At 38.3% G+C, this 22,498-nt stretch overlaps 1 protein-coding gene across 1 annotated transcript in view; it reads left to right on the top strand.

Moving 5' to 3' along the window:
- LOC105388278 (nostrin) overlaps nucleotides 1-11,037 on the top strand; it is a 50,130-nt gene extending 39,093 nt beyond the window's left edge. Inside the window, exons 8-14 of the mRNA XM_038122013.2 lie at nucleotides 242-377; nucleotides 936-1,100; nucleotides 2,968-3,120; nucleotides 3,240-3,392; nucleotides 8,923-9,283; nucleotides 9,615-9,770; nucleotides 10,158-11,037. Of these exons, the coding sequence (XP_037977941.2) occupies nucleotides 242-377; nucleotides 936-1,100; nucleotides 2,968-3,120; nucleotides 3,240-3,392; nucleotides 8,923-9,283; nucleotides 9,615-9,770; nucleotides 10,158-10,273 (1,240 nt within the window). The 3' untranslated portion in view covers nucleotides 10,274-11,037. The remainder of the gene's footprint in view (nucleotides 1-241; nucleotides 378-935; nucleotides 1,101-2,967; nucleotides 3,121-3,239; nucleotides 3,393-8,922; nucleotides 9,284-9,614; nucleotides 9,771-10,157) is intronic.
- The last annotated feature ends 11,461 nt before the right edge of the window (nucleotides 11,038-22,498 follow it).

The raw sequence follows: 22,498 nt of genomic DNA, 5'->3' as shown, positions 1-22,498 counted from the left end.
ATGGTCGTGTGAGATGTTCCCACACATTATTATATTCATTCATTAATTTTCATTCATCACGTCTCACGTACGAGCCCCTGCCTCTCCGTATCAAAAAGTCGATCATAGAAATTGCTGACAAAACAGCGACAGGCACGGGTCTCCTTCCAATAAAGGAAGGGTTTTAGGCCTAGTGCGAGTGGTATCTCGACTACGGACGCTTCTACATATTATTATGCTATGTTATAATGAATGTCGGCAGGTTGGAATGGGAGACGAGCGTGGTGAAGGGCGCCGGCATGTTGGAGACGCTGGAGGAGGAGCGGCTGGAGCAGCTGAAGGCAGCCGCCGACTGCTACCTGCATCTCACCACCGCTGTGCCGCCGCTACTCAACGATGTGAGTACAATTTATAACATAAGTTTTGTTAAAATCATTAAAAACCATAACTGATAAATAACCATTTCATATAACAATACGACCGAATAGTGTAGTGGTTAGTGAACTGGACTGCCGTAGGTCCCGGGTTCGATCCCCGGCCGAGGCAAATATTTGTTGTACTTGTCCTGGGTGTTATGTATGTGTATTTAGAAAGAAAGAAAGAAAGAAAGAAAGAAATAGTTTATTCGCCTTCAAGAATACACAACATGGAAAATCACATAACAATACAAATTTGGTAGGTACACAGCTTATACATTAAATAAATAAACAATATTTTATGGTTGCCAATCTCCATGTCGTGCACAGTGATAGCGAAATGGTTCAGACTCAGCATGTGCTACATATATATATGTGCTACATAATATATTAGTTGTACTTGTGTTGGGTAATTATGTATTATCATAATGTATCTGTGTAGATACCTATGTCAGCTGCCCGACACGCACCGGCTCTGCCTCGCTTGGGATACGATGGCCGCGTGAGACATCCCCACACATAATTATTCCACAATTTCAGACAACAATAGCGTTGGCATCGCCAATCAGCAACGCGAACGCGACGGCAGACATGCGAGCCGTGCGCGGCGTGCGCGCGCAGCCGGCCGGCGCCAGCGAGCAGCTGCTGCCAGACTTCTACTGCGAACACACCACGCTGGCCATGAACAAGGAACGCAGGAAAGTGGTCAGTGCCATCTGTTAAGCCACCCATTTAGAAAGAAACAAAGATGTATAAAAATAGCCGAGTATCCAACTGATGCACGCCTCCGCGAGGCATGCCTCGGGTTTGCTACAACGCGATCCAATGCTCGGTTTGTATGTTCATCACCGAAGTAACTTTTATACAAACCGAGCATTGGATCGCATTCTAGCAAACCCGAGGCATGCGGCTATAACTACACGCACCGCAAGCCGAGCCCCGAGCCGTACCAACCCGTGGAGCCAACGACAAATCCGCGGATTCGCGCGCCCGTGAATGGGAGCCTTTAACATGTTCCATCTTGTAATCGCTGCACAGGACGATTAAAAATCTCGCTAACAAGTTCACTGTTAACTGTACTACACTCACGAGCAATGAAAAAGTTCTACTCACAAAATGCCACCAAACGACCTTAATTTTTTCACACATTTATTTTAACCTTTAAGTATGGACGTGGAGTCTCACAGGCTACCTAATGTTTACGTTTTCATAGTTTTGCCTATTTCCCCCCGCTCCCCGCGATTGAGCGGCTCAGTAGCTTTTGTTTTAGTTGCCAAATTACCAATGAGGGAGGAGGTTGAGTCGTCTGGTGAATATCACGTGAGTAATGACCATCAAAAAATTGACTGGAGCCTGTCAGGCTACACGTCCATTGTTGTCATACAATATATTTTGTATGGCCGATTATGATTTTTTTAGATTTTTTTTTCAAAATGTGAAAAATAAATAATGCTTGTACTTCTAAAGGTAAAGGTAATTTCTAAAAAAACTAGCACGTGTGCATGTAGTGCCTCATGTGCAAAGATGCGATATAAATAGACGATTGCCAAGAGAACTGAGGTTGATTAATGAATCGAGTTTTAGGTGATGATAATTATGGTCACAGAAGGTGTCCAGGATCAAGAAACCAGTCAAGGGTCCACAAGAGCATGTAGAATCTGTCCCGCGAAAAAACATAGGATGAATACCTATGTTTGTGTTGCCTGTGTGTCTCCAAGTGTTTTAGACCTCTGTGCATTGACTCCCAATAAATTGGCGCTATTAGACTGTGGTCAATATTTTATATAATAGTTACCTGAAGCAGGTGTTTTGTGTTTTCGGTTACTTATGTATTATATTTTAAGAAAATAAGACTAATTTTGTTATAGTAATAAGTTTGACTGTTTTTAATACCAGAAAATGTAGCCTCAGTAAATTAGGACTTAAAATTGCCATAAGTTAGAATTTTTCACATTTCTATATTTTTTTAAATAATATTTGATTACATAAGCACGTTATTTTATTGCTAAATCCTTTAAATTCAATATCCAATCAGTTTTAAAGTAATCTTATATCAAATAAAAAAAAAAAAGTGTATGCATATAGGAGCCTGTGAGGCTCCACGTCCGCACTGGTGTTAAGAAAAAATGACGTCCATACTTAAAGGTTAAAATACGTTTTCAATTAGTAGTATTTGATGCGCTGTTCAATACTTGAATATTGCAGACGGCGTCTTTAAGTTAGTTTTTTTCCGTTTAGGACTTATTTAGTGCTATGTCACTGGAACTTTTTCATTGCTCGTGAGTGTAATACAGTTAACTTGTTAATGAGCACGATTTTGAGACATCCTGTTAAGGAATTATGAGTTACTAACTATAAAGATCTCTAAGCACGAAATAGGAGCGTTGTTTCCAATAAAGTTTTATTCATTACTCCACCAACAAGTTTGTTTTAACTTCACTTTAATACAGAGGCACTACTTACCATAAGAAACAATAATAATAAAAATAATAACATTGTACAAACTTCATAAAAGTTATATTTATACTTTACGAAAAATTTGTAGACTTTAGATTGTTATTGTAACCAACAGGCTCTCATGAAGATTCAGCAGTTAATAAAGAAAGACATCGATAGAGAACGAAAAACTAAACAAGGACTAGAAAAACTCTCAATGGCCATACAACAAACACCCACCTTTGGCAACGATGACTCACAACAAAATGTTGCAGACAAACTGTACCATGTAAGTTAATTAATTTAAATAATAAGTAACATAGATTCTATTAGGATTTAACGCATTCAGTGATTGCATAAAGACACTGGTGGCAGGTCAATAACATGAAAACTTTCTTGCTTTTCCAGATACGATCAATGTTAACATATCTAGAAGCCATAAGGTGCAAAATAACCACCACCCTGAATGAACTAGACAACAGACCACCGGTGAAGCACCCTCTTAGCTCACATATACAGATTATTCGGGATAAACAAGGACTACAACACAGCATACTAAAGGTGGGTTACGTAAAATCAAATCAATGCTTGTATCCTTTTCTGAGATACACTAGATATACGAGTAATCTCTTATTCTTCCTTCCCCCTCCGCGCGGAGTCCCTTCGAGTTAGACGTGTTTTGTTTTGCTGCTACATTTTAATTCTAAAAACAAGTTTAACATCAGTTTTTGTGTAATCAAACCGTATATACTTCTACAATATGCATAACTATAACTAAAACATTACCCAAAAGTTGATTTTGTGCGTGAATGGTGCTTTTGTTGTTGAACTAAAGTGTAATTAATCCGGTCGATATTTTTATGCCATTTACCAAAACTACCGCACGAAGCTAGCACTCTTTTGCGCCTGAACAACTTAACATAGCTTCGCATTTTTCGCAACGCATAGCTTCCAAGGCATTGCCTTATCGCCTTCATAGTTTACGGCGCCTTGAGCGATAAATTAAGGAGAAAATGCCGATTAACAGATCACCAACTAAATCTCATATCAACTCGGCAACCACTTCTACAGGACTCAGTGCGAATTTGCTTCGTCATTGTGAGTCTGAGTCTGATATTTCAACTCTTCGTAGCAACAAATCAGCGGAACGAAAGAAAAGGATATTCGAGGGCGAGGATGCCCATTACATAGTAACAATGATGAAGGATATGTTCTCCGCCTTCTCCCAAGAGCAAGATCATCGTTTTCGGGACCTACAGGCATCTATTAAAGACCTGAAAGAAGAAAATAGCGAACTTGTGAAGAGCATCGAACATATGTCATACAAATATGATGAGTTCCTAGAGCGCATCACAAAGCTAGAGTCAGGTAAAAAGGCTGATGAGCTTAAAATAACCCAGCTTGAGGACAGGCTCGAATTCCTAGAGCGAAAATCAAAATCATCTGGTATTGAGATGAGAAACGTGCCTAAACTACCTACCGAATCCAAGGACAACTTGTGCTCCCTTGTTAGGACACTTGGCAAGACTCTAAACGTAGAACTTCAGGAACACGAAATCAAAGATGTCTACAGGATTAAAACAAAGGACTCCTCTCAAACCATTGTAACAGAGTTATGTACTGTAATGAAGAAGGAAAAGTTCCTGAATGCAATTAAAATGTTTAATAAAAATAAACCCAAGCGTGAGAAACTCAATACTGGGCACCTTCAGATACAGGGTCCTCGAAAACCAGTTTACTTGAGTTAATCACTCACTTTCGAAACTCAGAAGTTGTTCTACATGGCGAGAGAACTGCAGAAAAACTATAATTATGCCTTCTGCTGGACATCTCATGGTTCTGTTTATCTCAGAAAGGAAGAAAATGGTCCTCTTATACGTGTGTTAAACGAAGCCGACCTCGAAAAACTACGTAGGAATAATTGACTAAAATGTATACTTGTATTCTCTTCTCTATCGTACTACTTATCTGTTAAACTTTATGGGCTATCTTGTTGTAAAACACACATGTCAATATCCAAATCATTATATGTACAGTGCAGTTCAAAATTTTTGTTGGTACATTATTGCAATACTCATAATTTTACTGCTCTTGCCTTTAGTACAACTTGCTGCGGAAACTATCTACACTTTTCTTTGGTCCATCTAACATTTTATCTAAAACCAAGTGACTGACTCTACTCTTAATTTTACTTTACTCGTAAGCCTCAAACAGAAGGTGAGCTCACGCAACCTACTCAGAAGCTTACGTCAACCAAGTGGGGTGCATCACCGGATGTACTGAGGACCACAGGACTGGCACTATGCTACTCTGCCGGTGAATTTGCCTGCCCCGTGTGGGCGAGATCTGGGAAGTGGATGTGGCCTTAAACGACACCTGCCGGACAATCACGGGATGCCTTAAGCCGACACCGGTTTGCATGCTGTACTCACTGTGCGGTATCGCCCCCCCCCGATGTGCGTAGAGAGGCTGCCTGCTCTCGAGAAAAACACAGACAGGAGAACGACCCGAGGCACCCGCTCTACAACCAAGAACCAGCTCCTTACCGACTTAAAAGCCGGAAAAGCTTCCTTAGGTCTACAGTTGCCTCGCACAAGGACCCATCGAAGGAAAGGATAGACCTATGGCAGGCAAAATACCCGATGGCGAACTCCTTCATTCCCCCAATGAGTCCCTGCCTCCCGGACACGAACTACCCTGGGCGACATGGAAGTCACTCAACCGACTCAGGACAAACATGGGCCGATGCGGAGAAAACATGTGCAGGTGGGGTTACCGCGGCCCTGCCTCCAACATCTGCGCATGTGGTGCGTCTCCACAGACCATGGAGCACCTGATGGTGTGCCCTGGATGTCCCAACACCTGCACCCGGGAAGACCTCCTCAAGGCCAACCAGAGGGGTATCGACGTGGCGGTCCACTGGGCCGCGGAAGTGTGACAGTTGCCATCGACACGACAAGAAGAAGAAGACCCAATTTATAAGAGTGGCGACAGAGATCGTGTCAATAACTATAGGCACATTTCTATCTTACCTTCTATATATAAAATATTAGAAAAAAATATAAATAAAAGATTAGTGTCGTTTCTCGAAAATAAAAATTTACTTTCCCCTAACCAATTTGGCTTCCGTCAAAACAAATCGACCGAAGATGCTGTGTTGAATTTCACAGATTTTGTTGCTACGAATCTAGATAATGGCAAAAAATGTGTATCCTTATTTCTAGATCTAGCCAAAGCGTTTGACACGGTATCTGTCCCATTACTTCTGCGTAAGCTGGAAAGACTAGGAATTCGAGATTTTCAACTTAACCTATTTAGTGATCACTTATCAGAGAGATTTCAGTGTGTTGCTATAGGGAACAACATAAGCTCAACTTTACCTATATATTATGGTGTCCCTCAAGGCAGCATGCGGGGTCCAACTCTGTTTCTAGTATACATAAACGACCTTTTATCTCTTAATATTCCAGAAGGCAAATTAATATCATATGCATACGATACAGCTGTAATCCTGGCGGCTGACTCGTGGGAACTTGCATTTGAAGCAGCCCAACATAGTTTTGATATTATTAGAAACTGGCTAAACAATAACTTGTTATCTCTAAATGTGGACAAGACGAAGTATATGACCTTTTCAATCCGCAGTTCCGGTCAACCAAATGAAGACCTTGCAATTTATAATCATACTTTCCTTCATAACTCAGGGAACTGTACATGCCTTAAACTACAATGTGTACTCGTAATCAGATACTTAGGAGTTCTTTTCGATTGCAACCTGAGCTTTAAACCACATATCAAACTTATATCCGGCCGCATCAGGAAACTTATTTTTGTATTTAAGACTCTAAGGGCCAGTTTTTTGATCCCTAGTTAACTCAACCATTGGTCAAAAATGGCTACCTTTAGTTAAAAACCAAGAAAATTCGTATGCAGCTGTCATGTTTGACAAGTGACTTGACTAATGGTTAAAGTTGACCACGGATCAAAAAACTCGGCCTAAGGCACATTCTCGAACCTAACATCCTAAAACAGGTGTACCTAGCCCTCTGCCAATCTATAATAATTACTGCATATCAGTCTGGGGAGGTGCACCCAAAACTTACCTCAAAAGCGCTGAAGTTGCTCAGCGAGCAATCTTAAAGGTTTGCACATTTCGCCCATTCCTTTTTCCTACTAAACTTTTTGTCTGTATAGCTATTGTGAGGTATCAACAGTTCGCCAACTCTTTTTCCTAAATATTTTAAGCAAACAGCATAGACAGGTCTCATATAATCAATAATAAACAAACGTCGAAAATATTACATAATATGTAAGACCCAGCGTTACCATACTACTTTTGTACGGAGATTATTTTGCTTTCTCGGTCCTTTTTTAAATAACAAGGTTAACAAGATTATGTTTATGCATAATTTGAATTATTTTGCATTTAAAAAAGAAGTGAAGAAATGGTTACTCTCTCTGAATATTATGTATATTCTTCCCTCTATTGTATCAACAACTATTTATGTCTCTAACAAAGCACCACATTTTAGTTACCTTCCTGCTCAAATATGATTGTGGTAACCTTTTACAACAAGAAATTATTAACCTTACTAACTATGTTTTACTCCCTTTAAATATTAAATATTGTTCATACTTTCTATAAAAAACTAAGAAAATGAATTACATAACTAGTTACTTATGTAAGTATAATAAATTGTCTATAGTTATATGTACTTAAGATAAGATATACTTACTTGTATCCACCTATGGTATCCTCATGTAACTAACCTATTAAGCTGTTAAATATAACCCATACTTTATCTACAGTACTCATCATCATCATCATCATCAGCCAATAATCATCCACTGCTGGACATAGGCCTCTCCCAAGGAGCGCCACAACACTCGGTCCTTGGCCTTCCTCATCCAACCACTACCCGCCACCCGCCTAAGGTCGTCAGTCCAGCGGGCAGGAGGGCGTCCCACGCTGCGTTTGCCTGTTCGTGGTCTCCACTCGAGAACTCGTCTACCCCAACGGTTATCGGTTCTTCGGCAGATATGACCAGCCCACTGCCACTTCAGCTTGCATATTTTGACAGCTATGTCGGTAACCTTAGTCCTCTGACGGATAACCTCATTTCTGATACGATCCATCAGAGAAACCCCAAGCATAGCTCTCTCCATAGCACGCTGAGCGACTTTAAATCGGTGGACCAGTCCTACCGTCAGTGTCTACGTCTCTGCACCATACGTCATCACTGGCAGGACGCACTGGTTGAAGACTTTTGTCTTCAGGCTCTGAGGAATAGCCGAGGAGAATATGTGACGAAGTTTCCCGAATGCAGCCCAACCCAGTTGGATGCGCCTTTCAGCCTCCTTGTCGAAGTTGCTTCTGCCTAGCCGAATAGTAGTAGTAGTACAGTACTCATAATTAATAATCAGATAATTTCAGCATCTAAACAATTTAATATTATATAACTAACGGGTAACGGGCGCTGCGGGCTAAAATACAGGTTATAGCCTAGTTTAGCAGCAGATGCTACATTACTTGTCACAAATAGTCTCATTAGTTCAGTTTAGTTGAAATAAGGATGTACTGTGTGACAAATGTATCCATTTTTCTGTAAATAAATATTTCATTTCCTTCATTTCATTTCAATTAAAAAGTTCCATCTACCCCCACCACTATTGACGTTCCATAATATGTCACTTGAACATTTTCATAGCTCGTGAGAAGACTCTAAATCGGTTGCGAGCAGAGGTAGGCTGCTGCAAGGACAATCTCTGTAAGTGGGGCTATACCGTTGGTACCAACCTATGCGACTGTGGTACCGCCCCCCAGACTATGGAGCATTTACTCTCCTGTCCCCTGTGCCCTTCCACCTGCACACGGGAAGACTTACTCCAGGCCAACCAGAATGCTATCAAAGTTGCTTCTTTTTGGTCTGGACAAATATAAAAAATCGCATTTCACTGACACGAAAGAAGAAGAAGAATAGCTCGTGAGTGTAGTAACAATGCGGTATTTTACCATACGGTATCAGCTGGACGCCGATGGAATAGATGGATAGAATTAGCTTTCTTTACATAACTTGGTGTACGGTTGCAGGTCCCACCATGGCTACAAACAGACTATCAGAACGAGGTGAACAAAAACCTGCAGCCCAACTACGCTGCGCTTAGTAAGAGCGTCTCTGGCAACGAAGAAAAGGACCGACGTGACTCGGTCTTCTCTCGGGCCTCTAGCAAACTTCGTATCGACCATCTGTCCTTCAGAAGGAACTCTGACACGAAGAGTGCTAGTGCGCCGACCACCCCACTCTCTGTGACGTCACCGGTCCCTCCGCCGCCACTGAATGGATCCACCATCGACCCCCAAGGCCTAGACGTGCCGCCGCCCGAGAGCCCTCTCGATTGGAGCGAGCGAGGCGCCGGCGACGGACTGTCCAACCAACAGGATAGCGATTTTGGTAATAATCTTTTATCATAATAACAATTGACTACAGAGCTGGGAAGGTAAGTTAGTGTAGATAGAAGAAATATCATGAAATATGACCAGTACGCTGTCAACTGAAAGTGTATTAAAACTAGATTGTGATTTTAACTGTAATATAACCCCTGAATTCATAGAGCTTTATGATTATAATCTTGTAAAAGTTACGTACGATATAAGTACGAATGTCGCCGTTCAACCTTTACCACGGTCACAAAACCTTTACTAACTGTAGTGTTTGTCACCTACATAACACACATACTTATACATAACACAATCGTTTATTGAACAATAATTTCCGGTTGCAGATGAGTTCTCTTCCCAGAGCGATAGTTCATCAGATTTGCCCGAACTCAAATCTGCGGATAGTGCGGACGGCGCCGTAGTCATCAAGTCCATTGGGAAGTGCCGCGCCTTGTACGCGTACACGCCTCGCCTGAACGACGAACTCAACTTGTCACCAGGTAGGTACCCTTAGGGCGTCTTGCACAACAAAGTTAAACAAAATTAAATCTATGACCTCTTGCTACAAACTATTTATTTATTTTTTCTCTATGAATAATACATAAAAATAAAAATTTAATATTATTAAAAGAAAACTTGGTACTCCCTTCTTCCGAGATTCGTGAACCACGTGACTAACACAAGCCTACGTCATCGCTATCCTGTGCTTTCATCCTGAAAGCCTAAAATTTCTTTCGTGAAACGGACTGCCTGTACTACGGAAATCCAAAGCTATTTAAAATGACCCCCTGAGTCTTCTTCTTTCAGCTTATTACTGGGAATCCCCTAGCTCCCCCTAGCCCCGAATCAGCCTAGTTATATTGACGATTTTGTTTTCTGTTCGACAGGTGACATAATCGACATACACGAGAAGCAAGACGATGGTTGGTGGAGCGGAGACCTAAACGGCTCAGTGGGAATATTTCCAGCTACGTATGTCGAGGAGATAACCACCTGTATATAAAGGCTACGTAAAATATTCAGCTGCATTGCTCAAACTGTTTTAGGACGAGGTACTCTGTATTGACGAATAATTAACTAACTACATAGTTTCCCTTTTTGAGGTGATGAGAGGAAGAAACAGACCTTTGTTGGCAAAATGTTATGTTTATGCCCTAAGCACTCTGTATTTTATTTTGTTAGAAAGTATCTGATTTGCTTTATACAACAGCCACAGTTAGCGAAATAGTACAAAGAGTTGTCCTAGACCAGGCATCATGAAAATAGGTTAGCATGGGTCAGTTCAGTCGTAATTTCTTTCACGCAATCAAGTCAATATATTATATTTTTTTCTAAAAACCATCTTGTGTGTGAAATAAATAGATGCTCGCTGTATATTTTGGGAATGTTAAAAGAGAGTTTCCTCAGCCACCTTTTGTAAAATAAAAAAATAAATTAAATTATATGCATTGTACTTACATTATTATTTACTTGGTGAGAAATACTCAGTAAGCTGAGCTTATTGTAGTGTTTTCTAACCTTACGTCACGTAAAAAAATTATTTTAGTTATCCACAACCACAACTAATCATGTTATTGTACAGTTTAAGTCGTTGAATACTTCCAGTGTTGGTGTATATTATAAAATTAAATTATACTTATGTAGTAATATTTGTTGACTGTATACTTACTATGTCATAAGTTGTAAATTAATATCTATATACTTTAATGTAACAATAAACCAAAGTATTGTTTATGAATATAAATAAATTATATTTATGAGTACTTACTTTATGTTTGACTTGAAATCCAAGTACTTATGTTAGGTACATATCAAAGGTTTTGAAACATCATATCCAAAAGACTTTACTTAATTTAGATACTTGTGATCTACATAAGTATTATTTTTAAGACGAAAGCTCGTTAGTCACTTATCCTCATACGACTTCATTCATTCCTTTCTACCTTTCAGTCATATAAGGCTGTAGTACGTAATTGGCTCGTTTAAAGAGTAGCTCCGTATTACAGTGACAAAGCAACGCGACGAATAAGCTGATACTATGGCGTACTCACTATATTAAACGTTCACCTGAACACGGAATCAATACCTCGCTACTTTCGATTTCATGCGGGAAGAGACAGAGCATTTGATACCAGGAGAGCTCTAACCGAGTCATGTAGTCCTGGTACAGACGGAGCGAAAACTGTGATGGCGGCCCGGGGGAGCAATGACCTGAGCTACGAGAGTTCCGCCCCGTAGTAGCTGCACGTGAAAATTGCATGAAAAACTTTATTGGTAAGTAATTTATTTAAGTACATTAATACATTAATTGCAATATTTACAGAGTAGATGTACAATCAGATGGACTTAATGCTTGAAGCATTATCTACCAGTCAACTTACAAGAGGTTCAATCGCAGAAAGTAGGAAAGTGCAAAAAATATATAAAAAATGTGAGACTAACAGAAAGCTTAGGTGCACATAACACAGGTAATCAGTTAAGTAGTTTGATTGAAAAAGTAATGGAAATAAAATTATTTTTAAGTATTAAAAAACGATAACTATTGTAAACTCCAATTAAGTTCAAGGAGTTTCATTAATGAGGTACGACATTTGATAAGGTTAGATAAGGTTTATATTTATCTGTCACTCAAATCTTGACATTGTTTTTAATGCAATTTGCATAAATTATTTTCTTTTGGTCCTATCTTATTTTTCAAAATGGACATGGATATTAGTATCTAGTAGTACTAAATACATAAAATAGATAAAAACGGCGCAGTATTATGGAGATGCACTAGCTTCAAAAGGACAAAGTGTCCAAGTACTATAACTTCATAATGAAGAACTATAAAAAAATATTATGCTGTTTTTTTATCATAAGTCACCTAATTATTATTACAGAAATCTTATTATTGTATTAACGAATATTAATATATGGATATATTTATTTTGTAGATAATAATGACACGGTAGCTTATGTTGCACAAGTTTCCATCTCTAGGTAGATTAGTTAGGTAGTATAGGGAGGGTTAACTAAAGCTTAGACTTAAGGGCCCGTACAGGGTGACGTGCCGCGCCAATTTTGGGTTTTCAATGCTCTTCACACAGCACACGCAGTGACACGCACACATGTAAGTTTGCACAGTGGGTCGATAAACTTTTACTCGCCAACTTTATTGACAATTATGTTCAAGTACATTTTGGGTGATTTAAGGGTAAGTAAGTATAATTCTTACTTACACTGGTAGGCACCAGGAAAGAGTAGAAATTAATAGGGGTGCCACTTTACTCTATACTCGGAACCCGATTAGCTTTCTCAAACAAATGTGGTATTTACTTGTAGAAAGGTAACTAAAAGTATTAAAGTGTAGATAATAAGTTTCGGGCATCCTCCAGCCAACTGAACCCCGACGACAAAGCAAAGTAAATACATAGTGTCGCAAAAGGGCTATACTAAGCCAAAAGGGGATGACTCAAGGGGTCATTCTGAACAACTTTTGTTCTACGAGATTTGCAAATTCGCGAAAAAAAATATTCATTTTCCATGGTAAAAAGTCACATGTCCAACAAAGTTTCTATGAAAAAGGTTTTTTTTTTGTTAATTTCCAAAACTCGTAGAGCAAAAGTTCAGAATGACCCCCTGTCTTACTCCTTTTTACCCGACTGCCGAAGGAGGAGGGTAATGTTTTTTGATTGTATGTATGTATATATGTATGTTTGTCTGTTTCTTTGTTCCCTCCTGTAGCCTAAACGGCTTGATAGATTTTGATGTATGAGGTATTGTTAGAAGCGTATTGATGGCGCGATGGCTATAGGCTATGTGACGTTCCATTAAAATGTACATAGCGCCCTCTTGAGGACATAACGTGATGATCGAAAAAATAATAATTCAACTTTGCCGTGTAAGGTATCAAATGAAAGGACTTGATTTTCACATTACAAAAATATGCATATTGAAGGTATTTAAATAACAACACCAAAATTATTGAAATAAAAAATGATCATGAACTACCTACCGACGTAAAATTTCATAAAATAAAAACAACTAAAATGTTACAAATAAAAAAATACAATTATAAAAAACTAAAAACCTGACTGTACGCTAAAAACATGGTCCCAATGTTAATGGAAAGTATCGCAGGCGGGGACCAACTTGACCGCCACTCAAGGCCGTTTTCTAAGTAACATTCAGCTAAATGGTGAACCCTCTGCTGGTATAATTTGTTTATATACCGCTTTTTCAATACCTGTAAGTACATTTTTTGGCAGCATAATATTTTTACTTAATTTTAGGGTTTCGAACGTCAAAAGAAAAAAAGCAACCGTTATAGGATCTCTTTGTTGTCCGTCTGTCTGACTGACTGTCTGTCACCGCCCTTTTTCTCAGAAACGGGTAAAGATATCAAGCTTATATTTCGCATAGATGGGGAGTACCCCAAAAAAAATATTATGGTACTCCCTGTCCCACACAAGTAAATTTGGCCTATATTTTTTCCAGTTATTTTGATGTGTATCCTTTTTTTTTCTTTGTTGTTTTGTATAAGTATGTGTTTCTTTTCTTTAAATCTGTATTTTTTTTGTTGTTGCTGTCTATGTGTCGAAAAAATGTATCTTTATCTTCAAATCACGCCATCTATCGTTTGTTTTTTTTGTGGCTACTGTCTATAGAAGAAATTCCGTCATTGACAATTTTACGTTACGAATTTATTTTTATTTATTTTATTTTTATTTTTACATTTTCGTGGAGAATCAACAGCATTTTGTTAATAAATAATTATTACTTATGAACACATAACAACTTGATGCCATTAACAGAATGAACTTAGTAAACCCAGTAAACCTAACACATCCAGAGGAAAAACAAAATCTCTTTCTCTCTCTCTGAAAAACATACTTAATAGCCCAAACTCGATGCTTTTAGCTATTAACATCTTTGAAATAAAATTGAGCCACCACCGTGTTACTGCCCTCATCAGATCCTCACGAGACCATACCTCAACCAGCACCAAGAGACTGTATTTTTGATCCCTAACCTAATGTTCGTGCGTATTGTCATCACATAGATCCATTCGCTATATTCCTGCTCCTCATCAGACCTTTACGAGACTGTAATATCACGAGAATATTGCACACTATCTAATTTAATTTAATGTATTGAATATACTGGAAGAATTATGCTTCCTCAATTTCAAATCAAATTATGTTGGTGTCATAAAAGTTGAAAAAGTGCAATGACAACCAATGTGCAGTGATTTTGTATCTGTACACGATAAGATCGCGAGCTGTCAGTGCTGCCTAAACCGACGTGACCCTTCTTTGGAGGCCAGCGGCCAACTGAGTCAAACGTCACTTGTGTTTATGATTTTATAACACAGAAAGCCGCCATAGATATTTGTATGAAGATTTGAGGGAAAAAAATTGCTCAAGTTTGGGATTAATTTACACAAAATAAGTGTGTGTTTATTAAAAAACAAGGTATTTAGCGCCTAGTCCAAGCCTTTAACTTTATAATATGATAAAAATCATATGAAAATTCTTTATAATTACGACACAGTTGTTACAATACGGGAGTGTGATTGACTGGTTTTTCTTGATATTCTGAAATTAATTTACAGTTATCCATAATCATTTACTTAAATTCGAAGGATTCAGCACCTAGCTAGACTCTTCAACTACCTGTGTGATTTTTTTCAAGGCTGTAGAGCATCATTTACTACATAATTCTATGACAATGCCAACCCTCGATTCCCTATTGCAGACCCTTAATCTAATCGCAAATTCACATAACTTTATAACAAATAGAGAGAGTTAAATTATAAAAAAAAAACAAAGAAATCAAACTAAATTAAACTAACCAGGTTTATGAGAACCAAAGTAGTCAGAAACCAGCTCATTGGAAATAGATGCTATGCTATTAATAAAAATGTCCATGTCACTGTGGTCACGCAATATATTATTTAAAAGATTAGGTACACGCCAGAAGAAAGAGTTCTGCCTGTAGTTACTTGATACAAGGGGAACATAGAATAAAGACAGCTGACGAATTTGCTTGGTTGGAGTGAAAAATTTAATTAACGAAAGCAACTCAGGGCTGTCTACTAAGCCATGAGTATTTTTTTAAAAGAATATGATGTCAGCTATTTTACGGCGGTTGGATAATGGAAGTAGGTGATGACGCTTGCAGCGATCATCATAGCTGGGATCAGCTATACCGGTCCTGTAGGACAAGTATCGTAAAAATCTTTTTTGTATTTTTTCGACCCTGTCAATAATTATATTCATGATACCTAGGATTCCACACTTGTGAGGCATACTCGAGTATGCTTCGAAAGTATGCACAGTAAATTATTTTTATAGTTTTGATTTTAGTGAAATTTCTCGGTCGCTCCCATTATCCCCATCCCCATTCCCCATGGAGATAGTGGGAATGCTGTTTTTATGAATTTTAGTCCCACTATCCCCATTAATATCTGGCTATAAGTAAACCACACACATTTATGAAGAAAATAACTGTCCGTAAATAACCGTCACTGTTAATATAAAATTATTCAAAACATTCATAACATTTATCATTTTGCTTTCCCTTGTTGATCACTCGAGTTATCTTTATCGTTATTATGGATTTACAATTTATAAATAGAGGAAAAGGCTACACAGTGGCTATCATATACGCACAGATGAATTTATAATAACGACCCAATGGGAGGTTTTCAACCATAGACAACGTCCATAGACAAAACCTGACAATAGATGGCGCTAGTAAATCTTCATACTGAACAGGACTGCATATTTTTTTATAGCCGGCATGGATTCGAGTCCTTTCAGCCAATACAAAAATCCATGTTTATTCCACAGAATAATACTATGATTAAATAGTTTGCCTACAAGTTGCCTATTACCTATTAGGCAAATATTGCCAAATACAAATGATTTCGTAGCATAACTGGTATTTGTTGAGAACGTGCAAAATAATAATAAATTGCTGTTATATGTAGTTATACATAATATTAAGTGTGAACTAGTTGAGATCATCTGCATCCTCTGTCCATGTCCGAGGCGCGACCGCCGTGTGTAAGTATCATAATTATTCTGAGGCACGTTGGAAGTAATGATTTCTCTATGGTAGAGCAGACATTAGTAGGTGGGTACTTAGTTTTCTCTACCCACACCACAAAACTAAAGTTTTCCGACTCTCTGAATAGCATTTATAGTAGATATGTCGTCGTGTTGTATTGTAGCTTACTGTAGAGAAAGGGGGGTGCACAAAATTCCACAAAACGAAACAAGACGGGCAAAATGGATGGAAGCATTAAAAGAATTAAAGCCTGGATTAAACATAAAAAAGCATTCAAGAATATGCCCCGGCCACTTCAAACCATCAGACTACCTCTTAGGTAATACTACTTACTTATTCTTGCTCAAATTTCAAATTCAAATTCAAATGGTTTAATCGACGTAAAATTTTACAATTATTTGTCGATAGTCATCTACCACCATTTCACAAAGGCCCCGTCATTGAGAAGGAAAGAAATGGCGAAAGAAACTCCTCGAGCATCTTTTCAACTTTTTCCTTATAATCTATTACAATTTTTACTAATATCTAGTACCTACAATTTTACTTATAGTGCCACAAACCTATCTCATTCATTCAGTAGGTAGGTAATTAAAACAAACTTTTTAATAATTATTATCTTTAACTAAACCTGAGGCATTTTATTTTATAGGTAAATCAAGGAAAATGCTAAAAAAAGAAGCTGTTCCAAGTGTATTTTTTTGGGATTATTCAATCAAAATGACTAAAGAAGACCCAACCCAAAAAAAAACCTATGGAAGAAGTAAGCACATATTATATCACAAAACACAGCACCGGAGACATTCGCGTATAGTGCCACAAACTTATCTGTTCCGGTGAGAGCGAACTAAATTGGTCCATATAATCTATGTCATGTCAATATGAAATTCATTAGTAAGTAATGAGGTATGGACCAATTTAGTTCGCTCTCACCGGAACAGATAAGTTTGTGGCACTATAGCTACAAGAGAAACCGAATGACATAACATTTGTTTTGTAGTAGGTCTGTGACATTTGTCATCTCCGTTTCCTCAGAAGAATGTAGCTCACTACTAAAAACGACAGGCCAAATGCCATCTATTGGTCGATTTTGGAACTACTGGAAAATCTCCCATTGCAGCTTATACATAACAATATTTCTGTTGAATGTTTTCTAGATAGAATGGCTCTATAGGTACTATAAAGTTCTTGCCTCTACATTATTCGAGAAAAAAATTTAGATTGTATTTAGTTTTTAGCTGTAGACATTAAAAGAGGTTGTATTTAATTTTTACCTTTAGAATGTCCCAAATATCAATATTAAGTTTTTACCTATATACAATAAAAGAGATTATATTTAATTTTTACCTATAGACAATAAAAATATGTTTTTAATTAGGTATAAATTTATTTATTTACGTTAGTTTGCGTTGGGCATGGGGATAGTGGGATGCACCGAAATTTCTAAATATTCTAATTAGGAACCCACCTGATTTATTAGCCGTCGATATAAGTTGATCAATGTGATGATCAAATAAGAGTTTTTCATCATGAACAACTCCCAGATCTCTGACCTGATGGACCCTTATTAAATCGGTGTTTTTCAGCGAGTAACCAAACTGAAGAGGGCGGATTTTGCGAGTAAATGTGATCAGATAGCACTTGGAAACATTAAAATCCAATTTGTTGGCCAAGCAGTAACTATCCAATCTACATAGATCAGACTGCAAGTCAGTTTGGTCGTCTGCGCTACAGATCCTCTTTGCAATCTTCATATCATCGCAAAAAGGAAAAGCTGAGAGTGCTGAAAGCAAGATGTTATGTCATTAATGAATGGCATGAATGGATGGATGACAGTGAATTGTAATATTATTATAGGTATCATTACACGCCTCTTCCTTTCACCTAATAGGAAATTGCTGTGCAGTCCCCTGTCCATATAATATCACTAGTTCAAATTATTTTAACATGCTACAGTATTGTGCAAATTAATATAAACAAAGTCCTAATTAGGTTAAAAAATGTTTATTGAAAATAAAAATAAAACAGGACTAGTTTATTATTATTTTATTTTATTTAAAAGGGTATATGGCGCCCTTTTGTCTTTTATTACAGCATCGACACGTTTTGGCACAGAATTAATTAAGTTTTTGCTATTCTCCTTAATTTTGTAATCTCAAAACCACACCCGAATGAAGGCTTCGATCATCTTGCTTTTTGTGGTACAGTCCATTTTCAGCAATCTGGCCCTGCATACAGGTCACCAATGCTCAATAGGATTAAGGTCCGGTGAAATTTCAGCCCAGGAGAAAGTTGTTCTCAGATGAGACACACTTCTCGGTGGAAGGACACCGATCTAAATTCGTGCGAAAATGTACGGACGAAAAGTTTACTGCAGCACACTTGATCCTGACAGTAAAAAATCTAGTACAAAAGATGTTTTGAGGATGTTTTTCATACATGGGGATAGGGAAACTTATACCCATCGAAGAAGTGATGAACACAGACATGTTAGACATCTGTTCGTCCTGTGAACTGGAAAAAGTTCAAGCAGTTGGAAAACCTATCTTCCAGCAAGATTCAACACTGTGTCATGTTTCCAAGAAAATCATGAAATATTTCAAAGAGTACTCTTACCGATTGGCCTGAAATTTCACCAGTCCTAACTCCCATTGACAATTGTTGGTCTTATATACAACGCAAGATTGCTGAAAATTTACTGTACAACAAAAAGAAAGATGATTGTGGCCATAATTCAGGTGTGGTTTCGAGATTACAATAATAAGGAAAAACAGAAAAAAAATATATTCTAATGCCAAAACGCGTCGATGTAGTAATAAAAGCCAAAGGGGGGCACATACCCTATTATATTATAAAATAAAAAAATATATTTTTGTGCAGAAATGTAATAGATTCTCTACTGAGCAGCCAATCAGGGGTTGAACTTGCACGTTTGAGTGCCGTTTCCCAGCCTGAGTCAGGCGTATGGCTCCATGCTTTGCCTTGGCCACAGTTAGGGACACTCCTGGATGACGACTCTCTGCGCGGGGCGGTTGTGTTGCGTCTAGGTTGTAACGTTTGTCATCCTCATCGTTGCATTTGCGGCGCGCAGGTGGATGCTAGAGGCCGGCATGGATTATTGTGTCCGTAGTGCGGGTATGCTTTCTCGCCATTGCTCTATTAACGATATTGTTAAGAGAGCACTCATAGCCGCAAACATCCCGAGTGTTTTAGAGCCACAGGGTCAGATTCCATCGACGTCATTTTCCAACAAGGTCAGATTTTCAATTTTTGGTACAGAAGACAGAATCCCCCAATTATGATCGGTGTGGTGTGATTGAAGATGCCCAACATCTAGTAATGGAGTGTGTCCGGAACCAGGCCGACAGAGATTTATTATTTAAGTTACTTAATATTAATGTTTTAGATTTAGGAGCCATGCAATATATTCTAGCAAGCCCACACTCTGAAAATTGCAAGCTACTATTTAGCTTTGTTAGATTAAGGCCCTGTTCCACAATGTCTGGTTAGTGGCTACCTGTCGGATAAAATACATGCTGTCACTCTCTGTCATTATTTTTTAGACAGTGACAGTATGTATTTTATCCGACAGGTAGCCACTAACCAGACATTGTGGAACAGGCCCTTAGTTTAAGGTTAAGAAATAGTGTAAGCTGATTGTTATCTTGTAACTTGTATTAGGGTATGATGGGACTGACATGTTTTCTATAGAAAACAAAGTCCCTAAATAAAAATAGAATAAAAAAAAAAAAAATGGTACAGTTCATCACATTATTATGTACTATGTGTTTTCCGTTTATGATACACAGCATATTATTTAACCTCCTGGTGCGATGGTAGTCGGGTAAGCGCTCGCTTCTCACGGTGTATCGGTGGTCTATACGGTTAATCCCGGAGCTGACATGTCCCAATGAGTTCTTTAGAATTTAAGTACAATGTAAAACATCACTCTTACGGTGAAGAAATTTTCCGCCAGTCTTTACAATACAAAACAAACATCTAGAAAACCAGCGCTATGGTTTATCATAGCACCAAGCTGAGCAAGTTGAAAGTTAAGGTTGAGTTAAGGTTAAGGTGTTCCGCATGTATGTAGAGCCGGTCCTTTTGGAAGAGGAAAGCCGTCTGTTAGGGCTAGTGTAATTCCTGAAGTAGATCGGTGGGTGTGTTGATTAATTATTAGATCTAGAACAATAACTTAAGTTGTTTTTAAGCAACCCGCTTCATGCCATCTTGTCAGTTACACGTTTTTCAGTCATTCAGTCCAAAGATCAGAAATAATAATATGACAAAACAGAGTCACTTTCACATCGTAGTTTCGCAAAAAATAATAAGTTAGCGTCGTTGCAACTAGCTTTACATGCTTAAACAACACATCAGCTCTAAGTTAAATCCATATTTATGCACCTACAACAACAATTTCCCATATATTTCACGGTTTTACTTATAGAAATTTTAGTATAATTTTAACAGGCACCTGTTTAGACCCCTTTTAAATTTAGGAAGAAAGTTGCTAATTTTAAGTTGACAGCGCTAAAAATGGCACCTTCAGAATACAAATTCGACCATCTAACCTAAGTTGAATAGTTTTAACGCTGTCAGATTCAAAATTTAAAGTGACGTCTCTAATTTTGGAGATAAACGGTGCCTTCAGAATGCCAAATAAATTTAGAGAGAATGTAAGCGTTTTTTGACAGCGTTAAAATTAGAATGTGCCCTTCAGAATCGATACCAATGTCATGTTTTGTTGATGTTTATCATGTGCATTTGAATTTATTTATTTAGGTTGTTTTAAATATGATTTAGGTTGTTTGAAATAGTTATGTAAATATGAATAAAACTATGTATGGAATTGAGCTGTTACAAAATAATAATTACGACACTTGGAAGTTACAAGCTCGGGCCGTACTGGTGAAAAAAGGCCTGTGGGGTTACGTCAGCGGGAAGAATGTACCACCGACGGAAGAATCATTACGACAAGTATTTGAAGAATGTGACGAAAAGGCTAAAGCCGAACTGGTTCTACTGATATCCTCCAGCGAATTACGCACCGTAAAAAAACGCGAAGAGTTCCAAAGAACTGTGAACGATATTGGAGAACACGTACGAGAGCACGGGTCCCGCGCGGAAGGCAACACTACTAAAAAGACTGGTATTGAAGAAGATGAGGGATGACGAAGACATTCGTGAGTACCTAGCTGAGTTCATGGACACGGTAGACAAGCTGCAAAGCATGGAAATACCGATACATGTACGAAAATTTTAGAATTGCCATAGAGTCTAGAGATCAACTGCCAACACCGGAACAACTCAAAATCAAAATTTTAGAGGAAGGTGAAGCCAGGAACCAGATCAACAAGGATTCTGAGGTCGATAACACACTATATGTAAGAGGAAATAGGAATAAGTCACAGAAAGAATACAGACCAAGTACAAGTAGCGAAAAATTCAAGTTTAAATGCCATAGATGCAGGAAGTATGGACACAAGGCTGCGGAATGTAGAAAGAAAGAGGAAGCTGCACAAATAGCGACTAGCGTAAAATGCTACTCCTCCACCACACAGCCTAATCCATCAGTACTACAATACTAATGGAAAATAAGAACTGTGACAGTGACGTATATAAAAGAACCAAAGAAGCATATATACGAAACTCACAGAAGATAATGGATGTGAAAAGGTTTGCCACTTAACAAAGGCACTATACGGCTTAAAACAAGCTGGAAGACTGTGGTACCTGAAGCTTGACCAGAGATTGAAGGAAATGAACTTCGTACCATCGACCGCTGACCCATGTATCTACATAAGGTCGGTGCTAGTCTCCGTTTATGTAGATGACATCATAGTCGAGAACGAGAAGCAGAAATCCTTGGATGAAGTACGGGGGATGCTTCTGGAGACATTCGAAGTGAAAGATCTGGGAGAGTTGAAGTTCTGTTTGGGAATAAACGTTATGAACAGCAGAAATTGTATCAGTATGTCGCAAGGCCTATACATTTACGGAATGCTGCAGAAATTTCAGATGCAGAGCTGCAAGCCAGTAAAAATGCAAATGGAACTGTTGAAGGAAGAACATATTGTGGAAGTTGAGGCAGGAAAACCACGCCGAAACATTGTACGACCTGCATGGTTGGAAGACTATGTTGTCAACATAGCAGAAGAGAATGTGAAGGGTTGAA

Source organism: Plutella xylostella, chromosome Z (genome assembly GCF_932276165.1).
Source record: "Plutella xylostella chromosome Z, ilPluXylo3.1, whole genome shotgun sequence".
NCBI classification, from domain to species: domain Eukaryota; kingdom Metazoa; phylum Arthropoda; class Insecta; order Lepidoptera; family Plutellidae; genus Plutella; species Plutella xylostella.
The sequence above is the reverse complement of the archived record's forward strand: the minus strand, read 5'-3'. Positions and strand labels throughout refer to the sequence as shown.